Raw genomic sequence first — 21,797 nt, 5'->3', positions numbered from 1 at the left:
AGGAGTGGGACAAAATCCCTCCTGAGATGTGTGCAAACCTGGTGGCCAATTACAAGAAATGTTTGAGCTCTGTGATTGCCAACAAAGGTTTTATTACCAGGTACTAAGTCGAAGGGGTCAAATATTACATTTCACTCATTGACACGCAAATCAATTTATAACTTTTTTGACATGTGTTTTCCTTGACTTTTGTTTTGGTTATTATGTCTCTCACTGTTAAAATACACTTACCAATAAAATGATAGACTGATCATTTCTTTGTCAGTGGGCAAACGGTCAAAATCAGAAGGGGATCAAATACTTTCTTCCCTCACTGTATATACATTATATAGCTTTATTAATATTAAAGGGACACTATGGTCACAGGACAACTACAGCTTAATGTAGTGGTTCTGGTGTCTGTAGCCTGTCCTTGTACATTTTTTAATGTAAACACTGTCTGTTTACATTACTGCCTAGTAACACCTCCAGTCCATCCTCTACATGAAGACGCTGAATGTTTTCCATAGAGATGCATTGATTGAATGCATCTCTAAGAGGTGATGCTGATTGGCGCAGGGTGGCATTTTTCCGCACATCCACAATAGGCTTCCAATACTTTCAGAGAAACTGCTATGTTTACATTGCAGGGTTAATCCAGCCTCTAGTGGCTGTCTTCCTGACAGCCGTTAGAGGCGCTTCTGCGACGCTGGATGCGAAAATCGCTTTCAGCGTGCAGAACGTCCATAGGAAAGCATTGAGAAATGCTTTCCAATGGGCGTTTTTAATGCGCATCCGGCTCCAGTCGGGAGCTGACGTCGGAGGGGGAGGAGAGGTCACCAACGCCGAGGGAGCCCGGCGCTGGATTAACGTAAGTAGCTGAAGGGGTTTTAACCCCTTCAGCCCAGCGGTAGAAGGGCCTTGACGGTGGGGGGTTCCTAAGGACTATATAGTGTCAGGTTTGTTTTCCTGACACTATAGTGATCCTTTAACACTCAGCAGATTAGGGTAGGGCCTGCTGGGATTATTGGTATTAACACTCAGGGTGCATTTTACAATATGTTCAAACATAAAGGCATTTCCCTCTGCGGCACAGCGATAAAACATGTTCCAATTATACGAGGGAATCTCTTCAGACCCCCGACCCATTCCTATGCTCCTGATTTGCTAATGCTCTGCTTATTGGGAGAATTAAAGACAGATGTGTGGTCCAGGAGACCCCAGGGACAGCTGTAAGTGACGCTAATTGACAGCTTCATTTGTATGAACTTATATTATCAGTGACACCAGCGCGATTAGGTGCATTTACGTGATGGATTAACTGAGTAACCCACAGTGCGAGTCCTCTAATTATAGTAATAAAGCAAACTCGATAAACACTCCATATAGATGACAAACCCTGGCAGCCGTTCACAAGATGGCTAATATTCCGCTCTGTGTGATAAACAGACACAGTGTTATATACACATCATATTGCGCAGCATGGGATTTACCTACTAAAGCTGTCGGCAGCGAATACAATCTGATGGTAAAATCAGCCTCTGTCTGGTTTTCAGTATGTCGGACGTGGATTGGGGGTGACCAGATGTCTGGTTTGATCCATGTATTAAAAATGATTATAGTGAGTAATATCCCTGCTGCTCTACGTGGATTTATATTCTCTCCTGGACACACAGTTGCAATGGTGTAGGTACATGACTAAAATGTTTGAGAATCCCGACAATTCCTCTGTTTCTTCTCCAATGCAATGTGCCTTGGCTGTGCTAGGATGGGACTAGAAGGTGACAACACCGTTTAGTATAAATTTAAATGAAAATGGAACATCACATAAGATAATGTATCAGAAAAATAAAAATCCAGCGCACTCCCTTATGTACTAAACAGCTACTTTGGCGCTGACAGATTTTGCTAGTTTTATTAAAAACACCTAATCTAGGCAAAAAATAATGGGGGATTAGTTACATTATATGATCATACATTGCATAAGCCTGCCACAATGTCAATGTGCCCCATCTTTGGCAGGTCCTACACTAACAGCCAACTGTCTACTAAATGAGCTACTCACTTGGGGAAATCCTTGCATCTAAAGTTCTCCGCAGTACAAGGCTAAATAGGGTCCTGAGATGAGGCACCTGTGACAGGGAGGGGTGCAAAACCAAGGACAGTTGGCTGTCAGAATAGGACCTGCCAAAGATGGGGTACATTGACGTTATGGCAGGCTTATGCAATGTATGATCATATAATGTAACTAATCCCCCATTATTTTTTGCCTAGATTAGGTATTTTTTATAAAACTTACAAAATCTGTCAGCACCAAAGTAGCTGTTTAGTAGATAAGGGAGTGCGCTGGATTTTCATTTTTACTGTACTTATTAGCCCCCAGCAGCACCCCATTTAAGCCCCTTAATTTCCCACAAGATAATGTATCAACCTCTCTGTCTGTCACTCCTTGTCCCAGGACGGTATCATCCCCTCTTGGCAGGTATTGAACACTCTGCCTGTCCCACCTTGTCCCAGGTAGGTATCATCCCATCTCAGCAGGTATCGACCACTCTGCCTCTCCCTCCTTGTCCCAGGCAGATATCATCTCTGCCCAGGCAGGTATCGACCCCTCAGCCTGTCCCACCTTGTCGCAGGCAGGTATCATCCCCTCCCGGGAGGTATTAAGCCCCCTACCTGTGTCTCCTTGTCCCAGGCAGGTATTGTCCACTCCTAGGCAGGTATCGACCCCTCTGCCTGTCCCTCCTTGTCCCAGGCAGGTATCAGCTTCTCTCGGCAGGTATCGGCCCCCCTGCCTGTCCCTCCTTATAAGAGCTGTTCCTGCTATGCTCTCTGGACTAGGAGAGGTCTACCCACTGAAAGCTGGGTCCAGGGTGGGTGAAGTAGAGAGAGACCCCAACCAAGCTGGGGGCGGTTCGTGGGGTTTACAGTGGTTATGGTGTTCCAGTACAGTGCTTATGGTGCTAGCAAATACTAGGAAGCAGCGACTGTCGGAGGTACCCAGTCGGGGTGCCAGACGGTCCGCCACATTGACCCCACTGCCTTTCTCTTCTTGTCCCAGGCAGGTATCGAGCCCTCTGCCTGTCCCTCCTTGTCCCAGGCAGGTATCATCCCCTCTTTCTGTGCTGCCTCTACAAAGGCATTGCAGCTCTCATGCCTAGCTCTTTCTTGACGCATCCCCAGGACCAGGGACTAGAGCAGCCAGCAAGCAGGTCAGAGAACACTACTACTGGAACAAACCAAGCAGGACACACAGTTCCCAATGGAACTAGCAATCAAAACTGTATTTACACTCAGGACTAGACCCTATTTGCATTACGTTAAACTTATTGCGACACATTCAATCCCATACACAAAATGTAATCATATGGGGAGTCATAGAGGCACTCTTATTACACAATACAATATTAACAAAAGGCTGAGGGAAGACAAACTCTGAGAAGGAATATGTCCTCTGCCTGCATAAACCATAATATGCAAATCTACCCGAATATGTAAATAGAGAGCGTCAGTAGGACAGGAGAGCACACAAGACATGTGACAAAAACATTGATGATATACATCCTGCACCTACAGTGGGCACAGGGGGACTTAGACATAAGAAACATCTGGGAATCCACAGTCGGTGTCAGCAGGGCCGGTGCAAGGATTCCTGCTGCCATAGGCAAAGATACAATTACCCGCACCCTTATGAATGCAATCACATTCTCTCAGTGAACTGAAAACCGAATTACAAAAAACAGCCGAACTATGTTTTTTGTTGGAGTTGGAAAATTCTTCTAAATCAGCTATTTTGGCCTATGCTTTGCCATTTGGTTTCCAGTTAGGTCTGACCAGATGTCCCTTTCCTCCACAGTGCTCAGTCCTCTCACTTCACATTCTGTGCACTCTCTCTCTCTAATAAGCGTTTATCCCCATCTTTATCCCATTTCTGTTTCCCGAAGCTTGCAGTCTCTAAGTTCATGCTTTCCCGGCTCACTCTGTCCCCAGTCTGTCTCTCTTTCTTCTTATAGGGTTATTCACTATAGTGATAATTGTTGGGAATTCAAAGTGAAAATTTAATTTAAGAGCAAAAAAATGCAAATATGCTCCAGATTTGGCCACTTTGCCCTTACATTTGAAATTAACTTTGATTTAATTTTGAATCCCCAACAATTCTCCCTTTAGTAAAGACCACATCATTGTCTTTTTTTCATTTTCCTTTTTCATATTTGCATTTTTATTACATTTTTTTTTTACAAAATAATATAATGCCACATTTTACATTTTACAGTCTGCAGTCTGTTCAACCATATTAATACATTCAAAAGCATTTTATGTAATTCTTACGTAGTCAGATCAGCGGTCACCAACAACTTTAAATGAACATTCAATCCCTTATACATCTTATACAGCTTATACATACCCTAATTCATGGGTAGTCAACCTGGTCCCTACCGCCCACTAGGTGGTGGGTTCTGCAGAACACGGCCGGTGGGCCTTGATGGCCATGGACCAAGGGCGGCAGGGGAGATCATCTCCCCTGCCGGCCCATGCAGAGCCAGCCTTGCTGTAAGCCCTCTCGGGCTGGTGAGGAGATCAAAGATCTCCCTCACCAACCCATTGGCACTTAGTTCCAGCAGAGGGAGGGAAGGGCCTAGGAAGCTCTGTGTTCCTTCCACGAGCAGGCTGGTCGAAGCATTGCTGCGCATTACCATGGCAATGCTCCGATACAGTGCTGTGGTTGCAGGAGGACAGGAAAGTCAGCCTGCAGCCGGTGGAGCTGCAGGCTAAAGTGAACATGCCACCACTGGACAACCAGAGCTTGCAGCATTATGTCCCCCTCCCTGGTAAAAGGTAAGAAGAAGGCAGGCGGAGACATTAAGATAGATTTTCACATCTCACCCACCTACACACAGCATAGGCCCTATTCAGCCTTCACACACAAACGCACACTACACTCCTCTCTCTCTCACACACACACACACACACACACACACCGAATGCCCCCTCACACACACACACACACACAGACTGTCCCCTCACACACACACACACACACTTACATACTGACCCCTCACATACACACACAGGCTGCCCCTCCCCCCTCATACACACTGCACCCTCCACACACACACCACCCACTCACACCCTCCACACACACACACACACACACACTACACCTCAGATACACACGCACTGCCCTCCTCACACAAACACATATCAATTCTCAAACACACAGCACCCTTCACTCTCACACACACACACTGCACCCCTCACACACACAACACCCCTCACCCACACACTGCACCCTTCACACACATACAGCACCCCTCACACAAACCCATTACACACACACACACACACACACACATAGAAAAAAAGTAGAATAGAAAATAGGAAAAAACAAAAAAGATATAGGTGAATTTAAGTACTTTTTTGTTTTTAAACCCCTCCTTTCTAAAAAAAAAAAAAAAATTAAAGTAAAAAATTTGCACTTGCGCTATAAAGTTAGTTACTGTGGCACTGGTGGGCGGTAAGGAAATGTTACCGTCAACAAAGATACAAAAGTGGGTGGTAGCTATTAAAAGGTTGACAACCCCTGCCATAAATCTTATTTTGTTGAGTGTTAATCCCTCCTAATCAATATGTATATTTGCCTAACTAGTATTGATTTTGAACAAACTGTATACACAACAATTAGCACAAATTAAAATGTGACCCTAAATCAAATTTGTTCGAAGAAACAAAATAAATATACAAAATAAAACAAAAGAGGTTACTATGATAATCATTGCGACCATACATTTATAATCTCATTAGTTTGTAACAAAATAGCCAAACACCTATATTAGTGCTCTACCGCTGCATTTTATGTGGCCATTAAAATATGTATAATCATCCTAGTTTCCTGGCATAATATGTAACAAATACATTCTGGTTCAAGGGGCACCAATATATTTGTAACATTAAATATAAATTGTTGAATATGTTTCCACAGGATAATAATCGCTTTGCAATACTAGAACGTATGGGCCATAGATCCCTCCGCTGCCCCACACCTCCAACACATCCCCGTATTTCCTGGGTATATACATGCCAATCTTTAGGGTGTCATGTACCAATGCATCCACATTAAGATTAGCAGGTTGGGCACGATGTGCTACCCAAATAAGGTCCAATATCTCGTGTTGGGGAGCAATGGATTGTTCTAATGTATGCCACAGTGGTGTAATGGTCTTGTCTACTAGCGCCGCTGTTTGTGCCAGTAAGAATGCTATATAATATTTTTGGATATGCGGTACTCCTAAACCACCTTCTGTCTGTGGCGAAAGTGTCCTCACCACTAGTTTTTGGAGGGGCCTGTTTGTCAGCCTCTTGCCCTGTGACTATGGCCCTGTGGTGATCTTTTGGCTAAAAACCCTGTTCGTGCCTTTTTCCCTTTCTATAGTTCAGTATATGGGATTTACCGAGTGGATTAGGCTTATGGTGTTTGTTTACCGAACAAACTGTCGAACAGCCGGACCACCCTCAAGTGGAATGTGCTGCTCGTTCACCTCCCAGAAGCTGTGGTTAACCGCAGCTTAATTGACAAATGGCTGGGTGGTCGCCATTCGTATAGTCGAACACGTGGCGGCGGCCATCTTGTTTAGTCGAAAGCATCCAGAGGTGTTTTGTCGTTAAGCGCATGGAACTAAAATCGGACACTCAACGGCACAAACATTGCTGGGTCTCCCACCTCCAGTTAGGTTCAACTGGAATTGCACGAACGGAGCGCCGTTCGGTAGAAACAATCTACCCAACCAGATACACTCACTGACTCTGTGCACGAACGGCTCAGTTCGACTATTTGAACATTACTTTGACTGTTGAAATAGACTGGCTGCACAGCCTAATTCTCTGGAACTATTTTGGGCATTTAGCCATGTGTGCGGTCGGTCAAAAAGAGACTTCCAGCTATCTTTTGAACCCCTGAACCAATCTGGGTAATTTTTAAGTATGTTGTAACCCCAGATCGGGGCTATCGGGGTACTTTTATGGGGATATGTTGTATTTTGGGGTACTAATTGGACTTGGTAAAAATTTGTGTTTTTTCTGCCTGGGGATAATTAAGTTAATACATTATCTGCCTTAATTATATCACAGGCAGATGGGAGGGATTGTGTACTGTATGTGGGAGTGTTATTCCTTGTCACATTGTTTTATTGGCTTGTACCCTTTGTGTCTTGTGCCCAACAAGGTCCACCTGGGCTTCACCTTTGTTGTAAAACCTGCATAAAAGGACAGTGTACCTCCATTAAAATTGAGTTCCTGTTTTACCCTCAACATAGAGTCTCATCTCATGTGTGGGGGGAAAGGCTGCATCTACCCTGGGGATTGCTATAACAGTATACTCCCCAGGAAGTATAATCACTAAGCTCTTTTAAGAGCTTGTTCCTGCTGGAGGAGAGATTCACCCACTGGAACCTGGAGCCTTGTCGTAGGTCCAGGGTGGGTAGAGGACGGCGAGTCCCAGCCAAGCTGTAATGCAAGATGTGGGGACTGCAGTGCTGATGGTGTCTGGTGGAGTGCTTGCAGGCCTCGGTGAGCGCTAGGAGCATCCGTCGGAGGAGGCACCCAACCGGGGTACAGGAAGCTCCGTTACACTGTCATTTTGCAGCTCATTGTGTTCCAGATATGTGCATTAATGGTATTCTGGAAGTATGTTATAAATGACTTAGGAATCATTATTGGTATAGTAAACCTAATAATAAACCTACGTTTTTTTTTTTTGAGGCTCGCATAAACTTAAACCTTGTTTATTTGGCGCGTGCTAGACTTGACATGCTTGTGGTAAGGGTTCAAGGACCATGATAAAATTTAATGGAGAGAGGGGGCAGCTCTGTCTCGTAGCGTCTTAGCAAGGTAGAAATTTCGTGACAGGAACCCTGAATTTATAACTCTAGCTGTTGGGTTTGTATATAAGGAGAGGATACTTTGTTTGAATTTACGAGGGGATTGGAATTTATCCAGCACCTTTGCCATATATTGCCATTGTAGGCGATCAAACACCTTTTCCGCGTCAAGTGCCACCAAGAGTCCCTTAGTTTTTTGCCTTTTCATTATTTCCAATATATCTATGAATCTTCGGGTGTCTTTTGTCATTTTCTATTGTTTTCTCATCATTGTCTATTCATTAAACAGTGAGTTAAAATATGACTTGCAACATTTAGGCCAAAACGGATGTGAACCTAGTGAATAGAGAGAAGGGCCAAGACATTTAATGGAAAATGAGAAGACATTTAGGAAACAGAGATGGACCGGTGAGACTGGGAAGACATTTAGGGAAGAAAACAGGCTGAAGAGACATTTAGGGAAAGCAGACGCACCTGTGAGAAATTTAGGGAAAGGAAAAAGACCTGGGAGGCAATTCGGGAAAGGAGAGAATGTTGAGGTATTCACGAAACAGAGACAGACTGGTTGACATTTTAGGAGAGAGACACAGTGAGCAGAGATTTAGGGAGAGAAAGAGATACAATGCCCTATATAAACACACACACATCCAGTACATACATCCATACACACACTGCCTAATACATACATACACACACACTCACTGCCCAATATATACACATACACACTGCCTAATACATACATCCACACACACTCACTGCCCAATATATACACATACACACTGCCTAATACATACATCCACACACACTCACTGCCCAATACATACAAACTGCCCAATACACACATACACATCCACTGTCTATTACACACATCCATACACACATACTGTCTAATACATACGTCCATAAATACTGCCTAATGCACACATCCACACACACTGCCCAATACATCATTCATACACGCATGCTGCCTAACAATACAATGAACCATACACACACACTGTCTATTACACACATCCATACACACATACTGCCTAATACATACGTCCATAAATACTACCTAATGCACACATCCACACACACACACACTGCTCAATGCATACATACACACACAGTGCCCAATACATCATTCATACACGTACGCTGCCTAACAATACAACAAACCATACACGAACCATACACATCCACTGTCTATTACACACATCCATACACACATAATGCCCAATACATACGTCCATAAATACTGCTTAATGCACACATCCACACACACACACACTGCCCAATACATCATTCATACACGCAAGCTGCCTAACAATACAATGAACCATACACATACACTGTCTATTACACACATCCATACACACATCCATCCATAAACACATACTGCCTAATACATTTTACATTGGATACATAATTTATCACTGTGATAAATGATGTACTCGATGTATTTGGTGAATTTAATTTATAAAAATGGTGGTATTTAATTTATGTTACAGTGAACTTGTTTGACAATATAATATATAGCATTAATTTAATTTAATATATAAGGATACATTTCCATGGTGACACACATATATTTACTGGCACACACACACACTTTCACAGACATACACACACAATGTCACTAACACACACACTCTTACTGACATACACACACAATGTCCTAACACCAGTTTACATATAGTCACACTTTATTTACATACACAAATTTACAACCATGCACAAATCCTCCAGATGGGCAAGATTTAAGTGCTGTGACTGGAGGAGAAGGGGACCAGCCTCCAGCCTGCAGGAAATTTCCTGGTTTGTAATGGGGGAGCAGGGGATACGTGCACTGTGAGCAGAGGGCTTCCAGTGTTCACAGACAGGAGGCAGCTGGGATAAAAGGTCACATCCTGGCTCCCCCTGCCTGCAGGAAGCATTCAGTTATGCTTGGGCGCTAGGGTTATAGTAAATAGTTATAACATATAATATGGAGGAAGACTACCACCTCTCCCTGAAGTTCCTCCTGTCACTTGGTCGAGGTGTCTCCTCCACCCTCTCCCTGAAACACACTCTGCTGCTGGGGAAAGAGGCGAACTACCTCCTCTTCCTGGAGCCCAATCTGCCGATGGGGAGAGGAGAAAAAAGCAGTAGAAAAAGAAAAGACAATGGAGAAATGTCTAGAAATATGTGTCGTCTAGTAGAAAGGGAGGTTTCCCATCCCCACAGAACATCTGTAGCCAGCACAATAGTTAGTTAGTCTTCCTAATATGAACCTGTCATACTGCCCCTTGCTATAAGTCCTTCTTTTTCTCTCCTTCTCCATCCCTCTCGTAAACCTTCTCAGGGGGGATAGTATTACTTTCATGTACCCCCTTAACCACTCTATGTTATTGAGCTCTATGTTAAAACATCCCATGCCAAGATTATGTTTTATAATGTGGCTTTAAGTTCCTCCCATTCATCCCATGCTCTAACAGTTTTGTAATGTCTATCGGAGTTGGCAAATGCCATTCTCTCGCTTGTTAACTGTGCTGTAACTTTGGGGATTTGAGTGGAGGCCCACTTTGTAGCAATTAGAAGGTTTGATGCTATAAGGATCAAACTCAGGATCTGTGTCTCTTGATACAATTGGGGTAAACATAAACAGCAGAAACTACTCCGCTTTCAGTAGGATTGGTTGTCTCATAATTGTGGTTACTGTGTCTAATTGTATGCCAAAAGGATTAATGAGCAGTCCATCATGTGTGGAATCTCGTTCTGGGACTTGCTATGTATCTTCAACAAAGATTGCTCTCATAAGTGCTAATCATGTGGGTACTAAGTACCATTTATAGGCTATTTTTCTGAGAATATTTTTAAATGAGAGTAGCAATTAGTGGTTTGTGTATTCCAAATTCCAACCTCCCACTGTTCCAGGGATAAGCCATGTCCCAAGTCGTTCTTCCATGCCTTAGCAAATTCGATGAGAAACTGTGTATCAGGTTTGGTGATTTAATTATAGCACACAGTAATTCACTTCTTTGGGGATAGTTATTTGAACACAGTTTTTCAAAATTAGATGGTTGGGTAACAGATGTATCCAGTGTTTTAGTGGATGGGATGTTGGGTAAGATTGCAGTTGTAAGTAAGAGAAATAGGCCCCCCTTGGTAGATTTTATTCCTGTGTTAGTTAATCGAAAGGTATTCATTTAACTCCTTTCCAAATTTGAAAGATCAAGCCACAGCCTCACATTTTCTGTTTTTGAATGTGGGAATCAAGTAATTAAAGCAGCAGGGATGGGTTGCCAGGGGTTGGTATATGCATAGGTTTGCAGGATATTAATCCCATACCCTAAGTGAGAGAGCAGTGGTCAGTCATATATATGGTGTTTCAGGTAAAGCAGAGTTTCGTGAGTCAAAAAATCATGTGAACTTCTTTACTCATGGTCCAAAAAGCTTCGATCACAGCCCATTGTAAGTTCTCCTCCCCTTTTTGTAATGTGATAACTTGACTTAATGCTGCTGCTTGGTAATACATTTAGTTTGGGCTTTTAATAACCTCCCACTGTCACTTGTCTTTTACTGTATAATGGTATTCTTGCCCTACGGCCTTGGGTAATGTATTTTTCCATCTGGCTTTGCCTAGAGGTGAGACATGAGGTTGGATAGGTAAGGATCTGACAAGTTATTGCAGGTTGGGGAGTAGGAGCATTTGTTATACGTCCCAACCATGAACTGTATTTTCCCCTCCAGGACCTAAGGGTATTGCATATTTCCCTACTCAGTTTGAGTTAGTTAACTTTGAACATATTTTGGGTGTATTTTTCACCCTTACCCTTAAATAAGTAATACAATCTTCTCTCCATCATGCTCAAACTCTTTTAAGTTAGTGACTAGTTCCTTGTTCAGCCCTAAAAGCAGTGCCTGTGTCTTTGATATATAACATTTTTAATACGAGAAGGTACTATATTCCGGTAGGAATCGGCATAGGTTAGACAAGGAAACCAATGGCTGTGAAAGCGTTATTAGTAGGTCGTCCACAAATAAGTTGATTTTATATTACTTTGTACCTAATCATACTCCATGGATATTTTTGTCAAATCTGATTTGTATAGTTAGTGGTTTGTGTGCCAGTACAAATAGGAGTGGGGATAATGGACAGCCGTGACATGTACCATTCAATATATTGAATGGTTTTAACAGAAAACCCGAACAAAAGATCCTAGCAGTAGGGTTGTTGGATAGGGCCTTGAGAGAGGAGATAAATCTGTCCGGAAACCCATATTTTGCCAGGAACGTCCCAAGGAATGTCCAGCTGAGGAAGTCAAATGCTTTTACTGCACCTAGTAAAAGTTAAATGTCCCCTATTTTCTGTTGTTTCTAAAATATCTAGCATTTTCCTTTTATTGTTTGTCCATTGTCTATTTTATTTTGCGAAAATATTTGCATCAGTGTTCAGAAAGGAAATTGGACACACTCTTTAAACACTTCTAATACCCACAATTACACACTCTTTAATGCGCAGACACCCTCTTTAACATGCTAACACTTAAACTGACACCATATTTAACACTCTAATGCCCATACAGACACCCTTTTTAAAACACCCACACTGCACACTCTTTAACATCTTGACACCCACACTTTATTATTATTATTGACATTTATATAGCGCCAACAGATTCCGTAGCGCTTTACAATATTATGAGAGGGGGGATGTAACTATAAATAGGACAATTACAAGAAAACTTACAGGAACAATAGGTTGAAGAGGACCCTTACAGTCTATAGGAGGTGGGGTACAAGACACATTAGGACACTTACACCCTCTTTAATCCTCTAACACATACATTAATCTTTAACACTATACCCTCAGCGTACCCACACTGACTGCCTCTATAACATGTTAACTCACACTGGCACCCTCCTTAACACACTAACACTCATGCTGACACCCTCTTTGACACTATAACGTCTACACTGAGAGTGTCTTTAAAGGGACACTATAGTCACGTGAACAACTTTAGCTTATTGAAGCAGTTTTGGTGTATAGAACATGCCTCTGCAGCCTCACTGCTCAATCCTCTGCCATTTAGGAGTTAAATCCCTTTGTTTATGAACCCTAGTCACACCTCCCTGCATGTGACTTGCACAGCCTTCCATAAACACTTCCTGTAAAGAGAGCCCTATTTGGGCTTTCTTTATTGCAAGTTCTGTTTTATTAGGATTTTCTTGTCCCCTGCTATGTTAATAGCTTGCTAGACCCTGCAAGAGCCTCCTGTATGTGATTAAAGTATAATTTAGAGATTGAGATACAATTATTTAAGGTAAATTACATCTGTTTGAAAGTGAAACCAGTTTTTTTTTCATGCAGGCTCTGTCAATCATAGCCAGGGGAGGTGTGGCTAGGGCTGCATAAACAGAAACAGTGATTTAACTCCTAAAATAAAAGTGATTTAACTCCTAAATGACAGTGAATTGAGCAGTGAAATTGCAGGGGAATGATCTATACACTAAAACTGCTTTATTTAGCTAAAGTAATTTAGGTGACTGTAGTGTTCCTTTAACACTCCGACACCTATACTGACACCCTCTTTAAAACCCTGACACTAATATGGAAACTCTCTTTTACACTCTCACGCTGGTAGACACCCTTTTTAACACTCTGAAACCCACACAGACACCCTCTTTAACACTGTCACATTCACAATGGCACCCTCATTAATACTCTACAACCTACTACCCACATTGATCTTTTTTAACTCTGCAAAACATACACTGACACCCTCTTTAACATTCGAACACCAACACTAGCATCCTCTTTAACATTCTAACACCAACACTAGCATCCTCTTTAACATAATAACACCAACACCCTCTTTACCATTCCAACACCTCCACTAACACCCTCTTTAACATTCTAACATCCACACTGATACAATCTTTAACATTCTAACACCCAAACCAACACCCTATTTAACACTCTATCACACACACTGATATCCACATGGATGCCCTCTTTGACATTCTGAAACCCATGCTTACATATAGTGAACACTTTGATATTTTCACACCTATTATGATACCCTCTGAGACATCTAGACATTGTAACTGGCATTCTGTCAAAAACACTAACAACCTAACAGACAGTTTAACTCCTACTCTGACCCTTTTCTTGACATTCTGCCACCCTTATGACACCATTCTTACAATATGTGTGCCATCCCACCACCCACATTGATAACCATCCTCCATTCCAGTCAGCAACCCACAATAATAACCATCCTGACATCCTCCATACCATCCAGCCACCCACAATGATAACCATCCTGACATCCTCCATTCCATCCTGCCACAGACATTGATTACCATCCTGACATCCTCCATTCCATCCTGCCACCGACATTGATTACCATACTGACATCCTCCATTCCATCCTGCCACCGACATTGATTACCATCCTGACATCCTCCATTCCATTCTGCCACCGACAATGATAACCATCCTGACATCCTCCATTCCATCCAGCCACCCACAATGATAACCATCCTGACATCCTCCATTCTACCCTGCCACCCACAATGATAACCATCCTGACATCCTCCATCCCATCCTGCCACCGACATTGATAACCATCCTGACATCCTCCATTCCATCTTGCCACCGACATTGATTACCATCCTGACATCCTCCATTCCAACCTGCCACCCACAATAATAACCATCCTGACATTCTCCATTCCACCCTGCCACCGACATTGATTACCATCCTGACATCCTCCATTCCACCCTGCCACCCACAATGATAACCATCCTGACAGCCTCCATTCCATCCTGCCACCTACAATGATAACCATCCTGACATCCTCCATTCCATCCTGCCACCGACATTGATTACCATCCTGACATCCTCCATTTCTTCCTGCCACCCACAATGATAACCATCCTGACATTCTCCATTCCATCCTGCCACCGACATTGATTACCATCCTGACATCCTCCATTCCATCCTGCCACCGACATTGATTACCATTCTGACATCCTCCATTTCTTCCTGCCACCCACAATGATAACCATCCTGACATCCTCCATTCCATCCTGCGACCGACATTGATTACCATCCTGACATCCTCGATTTCTTCCTGCCACCCACAATGATAACCATCCTGACATCCTCCATTCCATCCTGCCACCGACATTGATTACCATCCTGACATCCTCCATTCCACCCTGCCACCCACAATGACAGACATTATTTCACTCTCTGTGGCATTCTGCCATTTGCCACCTAAAATTACACTTTCTCACATCCCATCAACCACACTGACGTGCATTTTGACACCCTAGCTGATAGCTGACCACTGACACTAACAATCCCATTAATATCCTAGATATAAGATAAGGCCAAGACTAATGACAGTATTTGTAAAATTGGGCAGACTAGATGGTCCGAATGGTCCTTATCTGTTGTCAAATTCTATGTTTCTATCCTACCTCCCACACTATCACTCAATGAGACTCTTTTTGACACCCTCACATAATTCTACAACCACCTCACAATCTTCTCTAGCACTCCCTCCAGCACCCCCACTAGCACCCATTTTGATACTCACTCAGAGCAGTCATTTGAAACTGCCCCCTTGAGTGTTATGTCTGAAATACTTATATTCTCTCTGCAAAAGTTTGAGGAATGCATACGGCATCCTCTTGTTATTATACTCAGATTATACGCCAAAAGCAACTACTTAAAGCAACCAATAAAGTCTGGGAGGTTCACTATACCATGGAGTGTAGAGACACATTACACATATTTGTTTAAAACAAAAATAAGAACACAAACATTGAAGTCTATTATTGAAGGTGAGTACATCAACTATTTGTAATAGAGACTAAACCTGCTAAACCCCCTAAAATCCAAGGTTTCTCCCTGCTAAGCAGAAATCCACATTATATTAAACTTTAAGGATAAAAAAATATTGATTTATAAATGAAGCAAATAAAAGCAAATCATGGGTTAACTGATGCATTTTGTTTGTAAAGTGAGCATGAAAAAATGGCTTTTGAAAGCCTTTGAATGTTTTTTTTTTTGCACTGAGACAATGAAGGTATATTGATGATGTGCACTGCTGCCGATGTATGCATTTAGAACACATGCTTAGTTTTCTTTCATTATGTTTGTTTTAATGTGTGACAGCTAGGAATGGTTTATAGAATGTGGCCAAAGAGAATGAGTGTTGCACAAGCTGAATACTGCCAACAGAGCTGCATGGATAAGTTAGAGTGCCTTAGAAAGAAGACCTTGGAGTCTCATGGGCTGGTTGGTAAAATGTTTTGCCAATGAAGGTGAGGAAGCTTATAGCTGTTGGCTTTTGCCTACCGTACCAAGATCAGTCTTAAGATCTGTTGGCAGACTTAACTTTCTTGATCCTTTAACTGAAACAACAGAAAAAGGAGAAAGGTAGTTATTAATTGCTAAAAAAAAAAAAAAAATTCTTTAGAAGACCAAATATGACATTCTGTGAACTGAAAAGCTGTGATGCCCACATGGGAACAACCAGACCTGAGCTATATTATAACAATTATCACACTGCAGGAGAATGATGCATTTCACTGGTTGCTCCTCTGTACTGCAGTACCTGGCTCACAGGTGACTGGAATCTGAGAAGTTGGATACAGTATAGAGACCTGAAATACAGGTAACTAGAATCTTGGATGTTGGATACAGTATGGAGACCTAGATCATGTGTAACTGGAATCCGGGATGATGGATACTGTATGGAGACCTGGATCACATGTAACTGGAATCTGGGATGGCAGATAAAGTATGGAGACCTGGAATACAGGTAGCTGGAATCTGGGATGATGGATACAGTATGGAGACCTGGAATACAGGTAGCTGGAGTCTGGGATGTTGGATACAGTATGGAGACCTGGAATACAGGTAGCTGGAGTCTGGGATGTTGGATACAGTATGGAGACCTGGAATACAGGTAGCTGGAATCTGAGATGATAGATACAGTATGGAGACCTGGAATACAGGTAACTGGAATATGGGATGACGGATACAGTATGGAGACCGGGGAATACATGTAACTGGAATCTGGAATGTTAGATACAGTATGGAGACCTGGAATACATCAAACTCAAATCTGGGATGTTGGATACAGTATGGAGACCTGGATCACAAGTAGCAGAAATCAGAGATGATACAGAATTGAGACCTGGATCACATGTAACTGGAATCTGGGATGATTGATACAGACCTGGATCACAAGTAGTTGGAATCTGGGATGATGGATACAGTATGGAGAACTGGAATACAGGTAAATGGAATCTGGGATGGCAGATAAAGTATGGAGACCTGGATCACATACAACTGGAATCTGGGGTGTTGGATACAGTATGGATACCTCGATCACAGGTAGCTGGAATCTGGGATAATGGATACATTATGGAGACCTGGAATACAGGTAAATGGAATCTGGGATGTTGGATAAAGTATGGAGACCTGGATCACATGTAGCTGGAATCTAAGATTTTGGATACAGTATGGAGACCTGGAATACAGGTAGCTGGAATCTGGGATGATAGATGAGTATGGAGACTGGGAATACAAGTAACTGGAATCTGGGATGTTGGATACAGTATGGAGACCTACATCATGTGTAACTAGAATCTGGGATAATGGATAAAGTATGGAGACCTGGATCACAGGTAACTGTAATCTGAGGTTGGATAAAATATGGAGACCTGGATCACAGGTGACTGGAATTTGCGATGCTGGCTACACTATGGAAACCTGGATGGTAAGTGGAATCTGAAATGTTACATATAGTAGTAAAGTAGGATTTAAAGTTTAATTCTACAGAATTTATTTTCTTGCAAACACTGTGCATATCTCAGCATGCATATTAAGCAATGTATTTTGTGCTTTAACATAAAAGGAAGTTGTTCAGAAGATCCTTTTTAAAATTAAACATCAAAATATTGTTACGCAGAGAAGAAATTACGTTGTGTACCTATCATGGGTGCATGGCATTGTAGTGTGACTTACCAGGAAGCCCACAGTTTACTAAAGCGAGCTCTATGTACACCAGTGTGCGTCATACCTCATGGCTGCCATTTTGGTGTTGGTCATGACCGTGTCTACAATGCATAATTTTTTGTATGCAGGCCCAGCATGACGTAATAAACCCAGATTTGCATTGGGCTAGTCTCTAAATCACCAGATTGCACACCAGAAAGTCCTTGGGTACTCTGTCGCCTCCATTCCTGTCATCACATCCGGCCTTCCTCCTCTTTTATTCCCGAGCCAGCTGAGACAAAGATTGAACACCGTCTCCCCTACCATTTATTAGACCTGAGCAGGAAACTGCATCATCAGAAATGATTCCTCTTATTTGATCATTTTACTGCTCTCTGGCCCCAGTTTTATTATACCTGGTCATATTTCTTTCTGTATGTATTCACCCTATGCTAACATATATAACCTAGGAGTCTGACCTTCTCGAGGAATGGTACTTTGCAATGGTGTGTTATATTCCTGCTGTACAGATAAATAACCTACTACAGCAGTCGCCAAACAAGAACAAAATGTGTTTTGTAAGATATCTAAAACAGCCCGTCCTCCACTATCCAAAGTGTAACTTTGTAAGGTACTGATACAATTCTTAAAAATACTTCCTCCTCCTTTCTAAAGATCTGGCACTCCCAGTTTTTTCTTTGGAACTTTGTGATGGATCAGCCCTCTCTGGTCGCTCCTATTTGAGGTTAGTGTTTTATTTGTTCACTAACAGTCTATTTATTCTGGATGACAATAATTGATCTGATCACTTGTTAATAACTGTGCTCTGTCCCAATATTCTATACATGCATTGTATGAAAATTGCAATGTAATGATTTCATAAACATATTAAAAAAAATAAATAAAAAAAAAACATTAACGAATAAATAAAAAAGCTTTCCTTGACTAAAGCTGGTATCTGTCATTAACCATTCTAGTTATGATACCTAAGCAAATGCAAAATAATGACATATTGCAGTTTATTTTAATATCTATTTTACTGGACTAACAGAAATTCATATTTATTTATATCAGCAGTTACTCCCTTTACCAAGCCTGAACCATTTTTCCGTTTCCAAAAACTGCTTTAGGCATGAAAAAGTGAGGAACTTCCAAAAGCCTGTTTCCACAAATTTCTGTTAGTTTAATCCTAAAGTATTAAAATAAATTTAATTTTGGAAGAGGCTCACCCGCCAAAGTTTGTACTTCATGATCCTATATATTTTCCATATATGGCTGTCTCATACTGTATTGTATCTTACAGATGGACATTATATCGGTGGTCCATTATATAAACTGACTGGTGGGAGCCAGGTCGCAAGCTTTCTTGGAGGTCATGAAGGACATTAACACTTTTTGCCTCACACAAAACATCACTCTCAAGCCAGAGCATCTTCCGAAGGTGACCAAGCTGGAAGATTGACGCCTGGTCCAGTCAGACTTCCACTTCCTATACAAGCTGAGAGGCCCTCTCATGGTTGATCTTTTCACTTCCTGGACAAATTGTCAATTACCAATATTTTACTTTAACTCCCAGATTCAGATTGCAGTGGAGGCGTTCTTTCAAGATTGGCCAAACCAAGGGGGGTATGCCTTCCCACCATTCTTGATGTTGGTGAGAGTGCTTCATCAGATCTATTCCCAACAGGTGTCCCTTCTCCTGACAGCTTCTGACTGGCAATACCATGCCTTGTTCCTGGACCCTCTCAAGTTATCTCTTAAGAACCCTCTTCTTCTACTTACATTTCCTCTCCAGCTCACTGGTCCTCTCAGTGACCCTCATACCATAAGATCATCTACTTCTGGTTGCTTGGACAGTTGCTAGGCCTCCAGGAATGTCGACGGCTTATCAAGCAACTAAGAACTTACTCTTGGACTCCATAGGCCCCAGGAACAAGATTACTATTACTATTACTATTACTATAACAAGATTACTATTACTATTACTATTACTAGATGACTTGGTTACTATCACGCTGTTAGTTGGTTACTATCACACTGTTAGTTGGTTACTATCACGCTGTTAGTTGGTTACTATCACGCTGTTAGTTGGTTACTATCATACTGTTAGTTGGTTACTATCACACTGTTAGTTGGTTACTATCATACTGTTAGTTGGTTACTATCACACTGTTAGTTGGTTACTATCATACTGTTAGTTGGTTACTATCACACTGTTAGTTGGTTACTATCATACTGTTAGTTGGTTAATATCACACTGTTAGTTGGTTACTATCACGCTGTTAGTTGGTTACTATCACACTGTTAGTTGGTTACTATCACACTGTTAGTTGGTTACTATCACGCTGTTAGTTGGTTACTATCACACTGTTAGTTGGTTACTATCACACAGTTAGTTGGTTACTATCACGCTGTTAGTTGGTTACTATCACACTGTTAGTTGGTTACTATCACACTGTTAGTTGGTTACTATCACACTGTTAGTTGGTTACTCTCACGCTGTTAGTTGGTTACTATCACGCTGTTAGTTGGTTACTCTCACACTGTTAGTTGGTTACTATCATACTGTTAGTTGGTTACTATCACACTGTTAGTTGGTTACTATCATGCTGTTAGTTGGTTACTATCACGCTGTTAGTTGGTTACTATCATACTGTTAGTTGGTTACTATCACGCTGTTAGTTGGTTACTATCACGCTGTTAGTTGGTTACTATCGCGCTGTTAGTTGGTTACTATTGCGCTGTTAGTTGGTTACTATCACACTGTCACTTGGTTACTATCACACTGTCACTTGGTTACTATCACACTGTCACTTGGTTACTATCACACTGTTAGTTGGTTACTATCACACTGTTAGTTTGTTACTATCATACTGTTAGTTGGTTACTATCACACTGTCACTTGGTTACTATCACACTGTTAGTTGGTTACTATCACACTGTTAGTTCGTTACTATCAATCTGTCACTTGGTTACTATCATACTGTTAGTTGGTTACTATCACGCTGTTAGTTGGTTACTATCACACAGTTAGTTGGTTACTATAACGCTGTTAGTTGGTTACTCTCACATTAGTAGTTGGTTACTATCACGCTGTTGGTTACTATCACACTGTTAATTGGTTACTATCATGCTGTTAGTTGGTTACTATGATACTGTTAGTTGGTTACTATGATACTGTTAGTTGGTTACTACCACACTGTTAATTGGTTACTATCACACTGTCACTTGGTTACTATCATACTGTCACTTGGTTACTATCATACTGTTAGTTGGTTACAATCACGCTGTTAGTTGGTTACTATCACGTTGTTAGTTGGTTACTAAAATGCTGTTAGTTGGTTACTATCACGCTGTTAGTTGGTTACTATTGATGTCGAATTATTAAAAACCCTATATTAAAACATGTATTGAATTGTTGTACTAACTCCATTTTAACTTCATGTCATGACAGATTCTCCATTTTAACTACATTATATGACAGAATTTCCTAACAGCATTTAGTATAATGAATAGAGACTGTATTTTCTAGAAAGATATGACTAACACCGGAATTATTGAAGCTCCTGTAACATGCAACAAAGTATAGTCAAGGTCATGGGAAAGCCGGCCTAATGAAATGTCTTATTCATAAAAAGAACACTGAATCTGACCACGAGTCTGACATCACTAACTACCCAAAAACGGTGCCAAGTACTCAAAATGGCTAGCTGCCAGATTCCCCCTCCCATCGAGTAAAGCCTCGTGCTAAAGAGCAATGGCGACTGAATCCTGGTCAGAAATTACGACATCCCATGATGGGAGGATGCCCCACTAGTCACTCAAATCCCTGAGCCAATTACTAATACAGATGGGAGGGCATTTAACCTACCACTTAACATTTAATCCAATTAATGATGTTTATTTACTGATATCTTGATATTCAATGATGATGTAATTTTGCTCTTATAAGGGTCTGCG

The 21,797-nt window shown here is 41.6% G+C and overlaps 1 protein-coding gene across 8 annotated transcripts in view; it reads right to left on the bottom strand.

Annotated features, from left to right (window-relative positions):
- STXBP5L (syntaxin binding protein 5L) overlaps positions 1–21,797 on the bottom strand; it is a 350,034-nt gene that overhangs the window by 37,454 nt on the left and 290,783 nt on the right. For 5 of the 8 annotated variants that reach the window (XM_063446146.1, XM_063446149.1, XM_063446159.1 and 2 more), the window contains one exon: positions 16,196–16,246. The exons of the other annotated variants lie outside the window; for them this stretch is intronic. In XM_063446146.1, coding sequence (XP_063302216.1) covers positions 16,196–16,246 — 51 coding nt within the window. The remainder of the gene's footprint in view (positions 1–16,195; positions 16,247–21,797) is intronic. 8 annotated transcript variants of the gene reach the window in all.

The sequence above is a fragment of the Pelobates fuscus genome, chromosome 1 (assembly GCF_036172605.1).
Source record: "Pelobates fuscus isolate aPelFus1 chromosome 1, aPelFus1.pri, whole genome shotgun sequence".
NCBI lineage: Eukaryota > Metazoa > Chordata > Amphibia > Anura > Pelobatidae > Pelobates > Pelobates fuscus.
The sequence above is the reverse complement of the archived record's forward strand: the minus strand, read 5'-3'. Positions and strand labels throughout refer to the sequence as shown.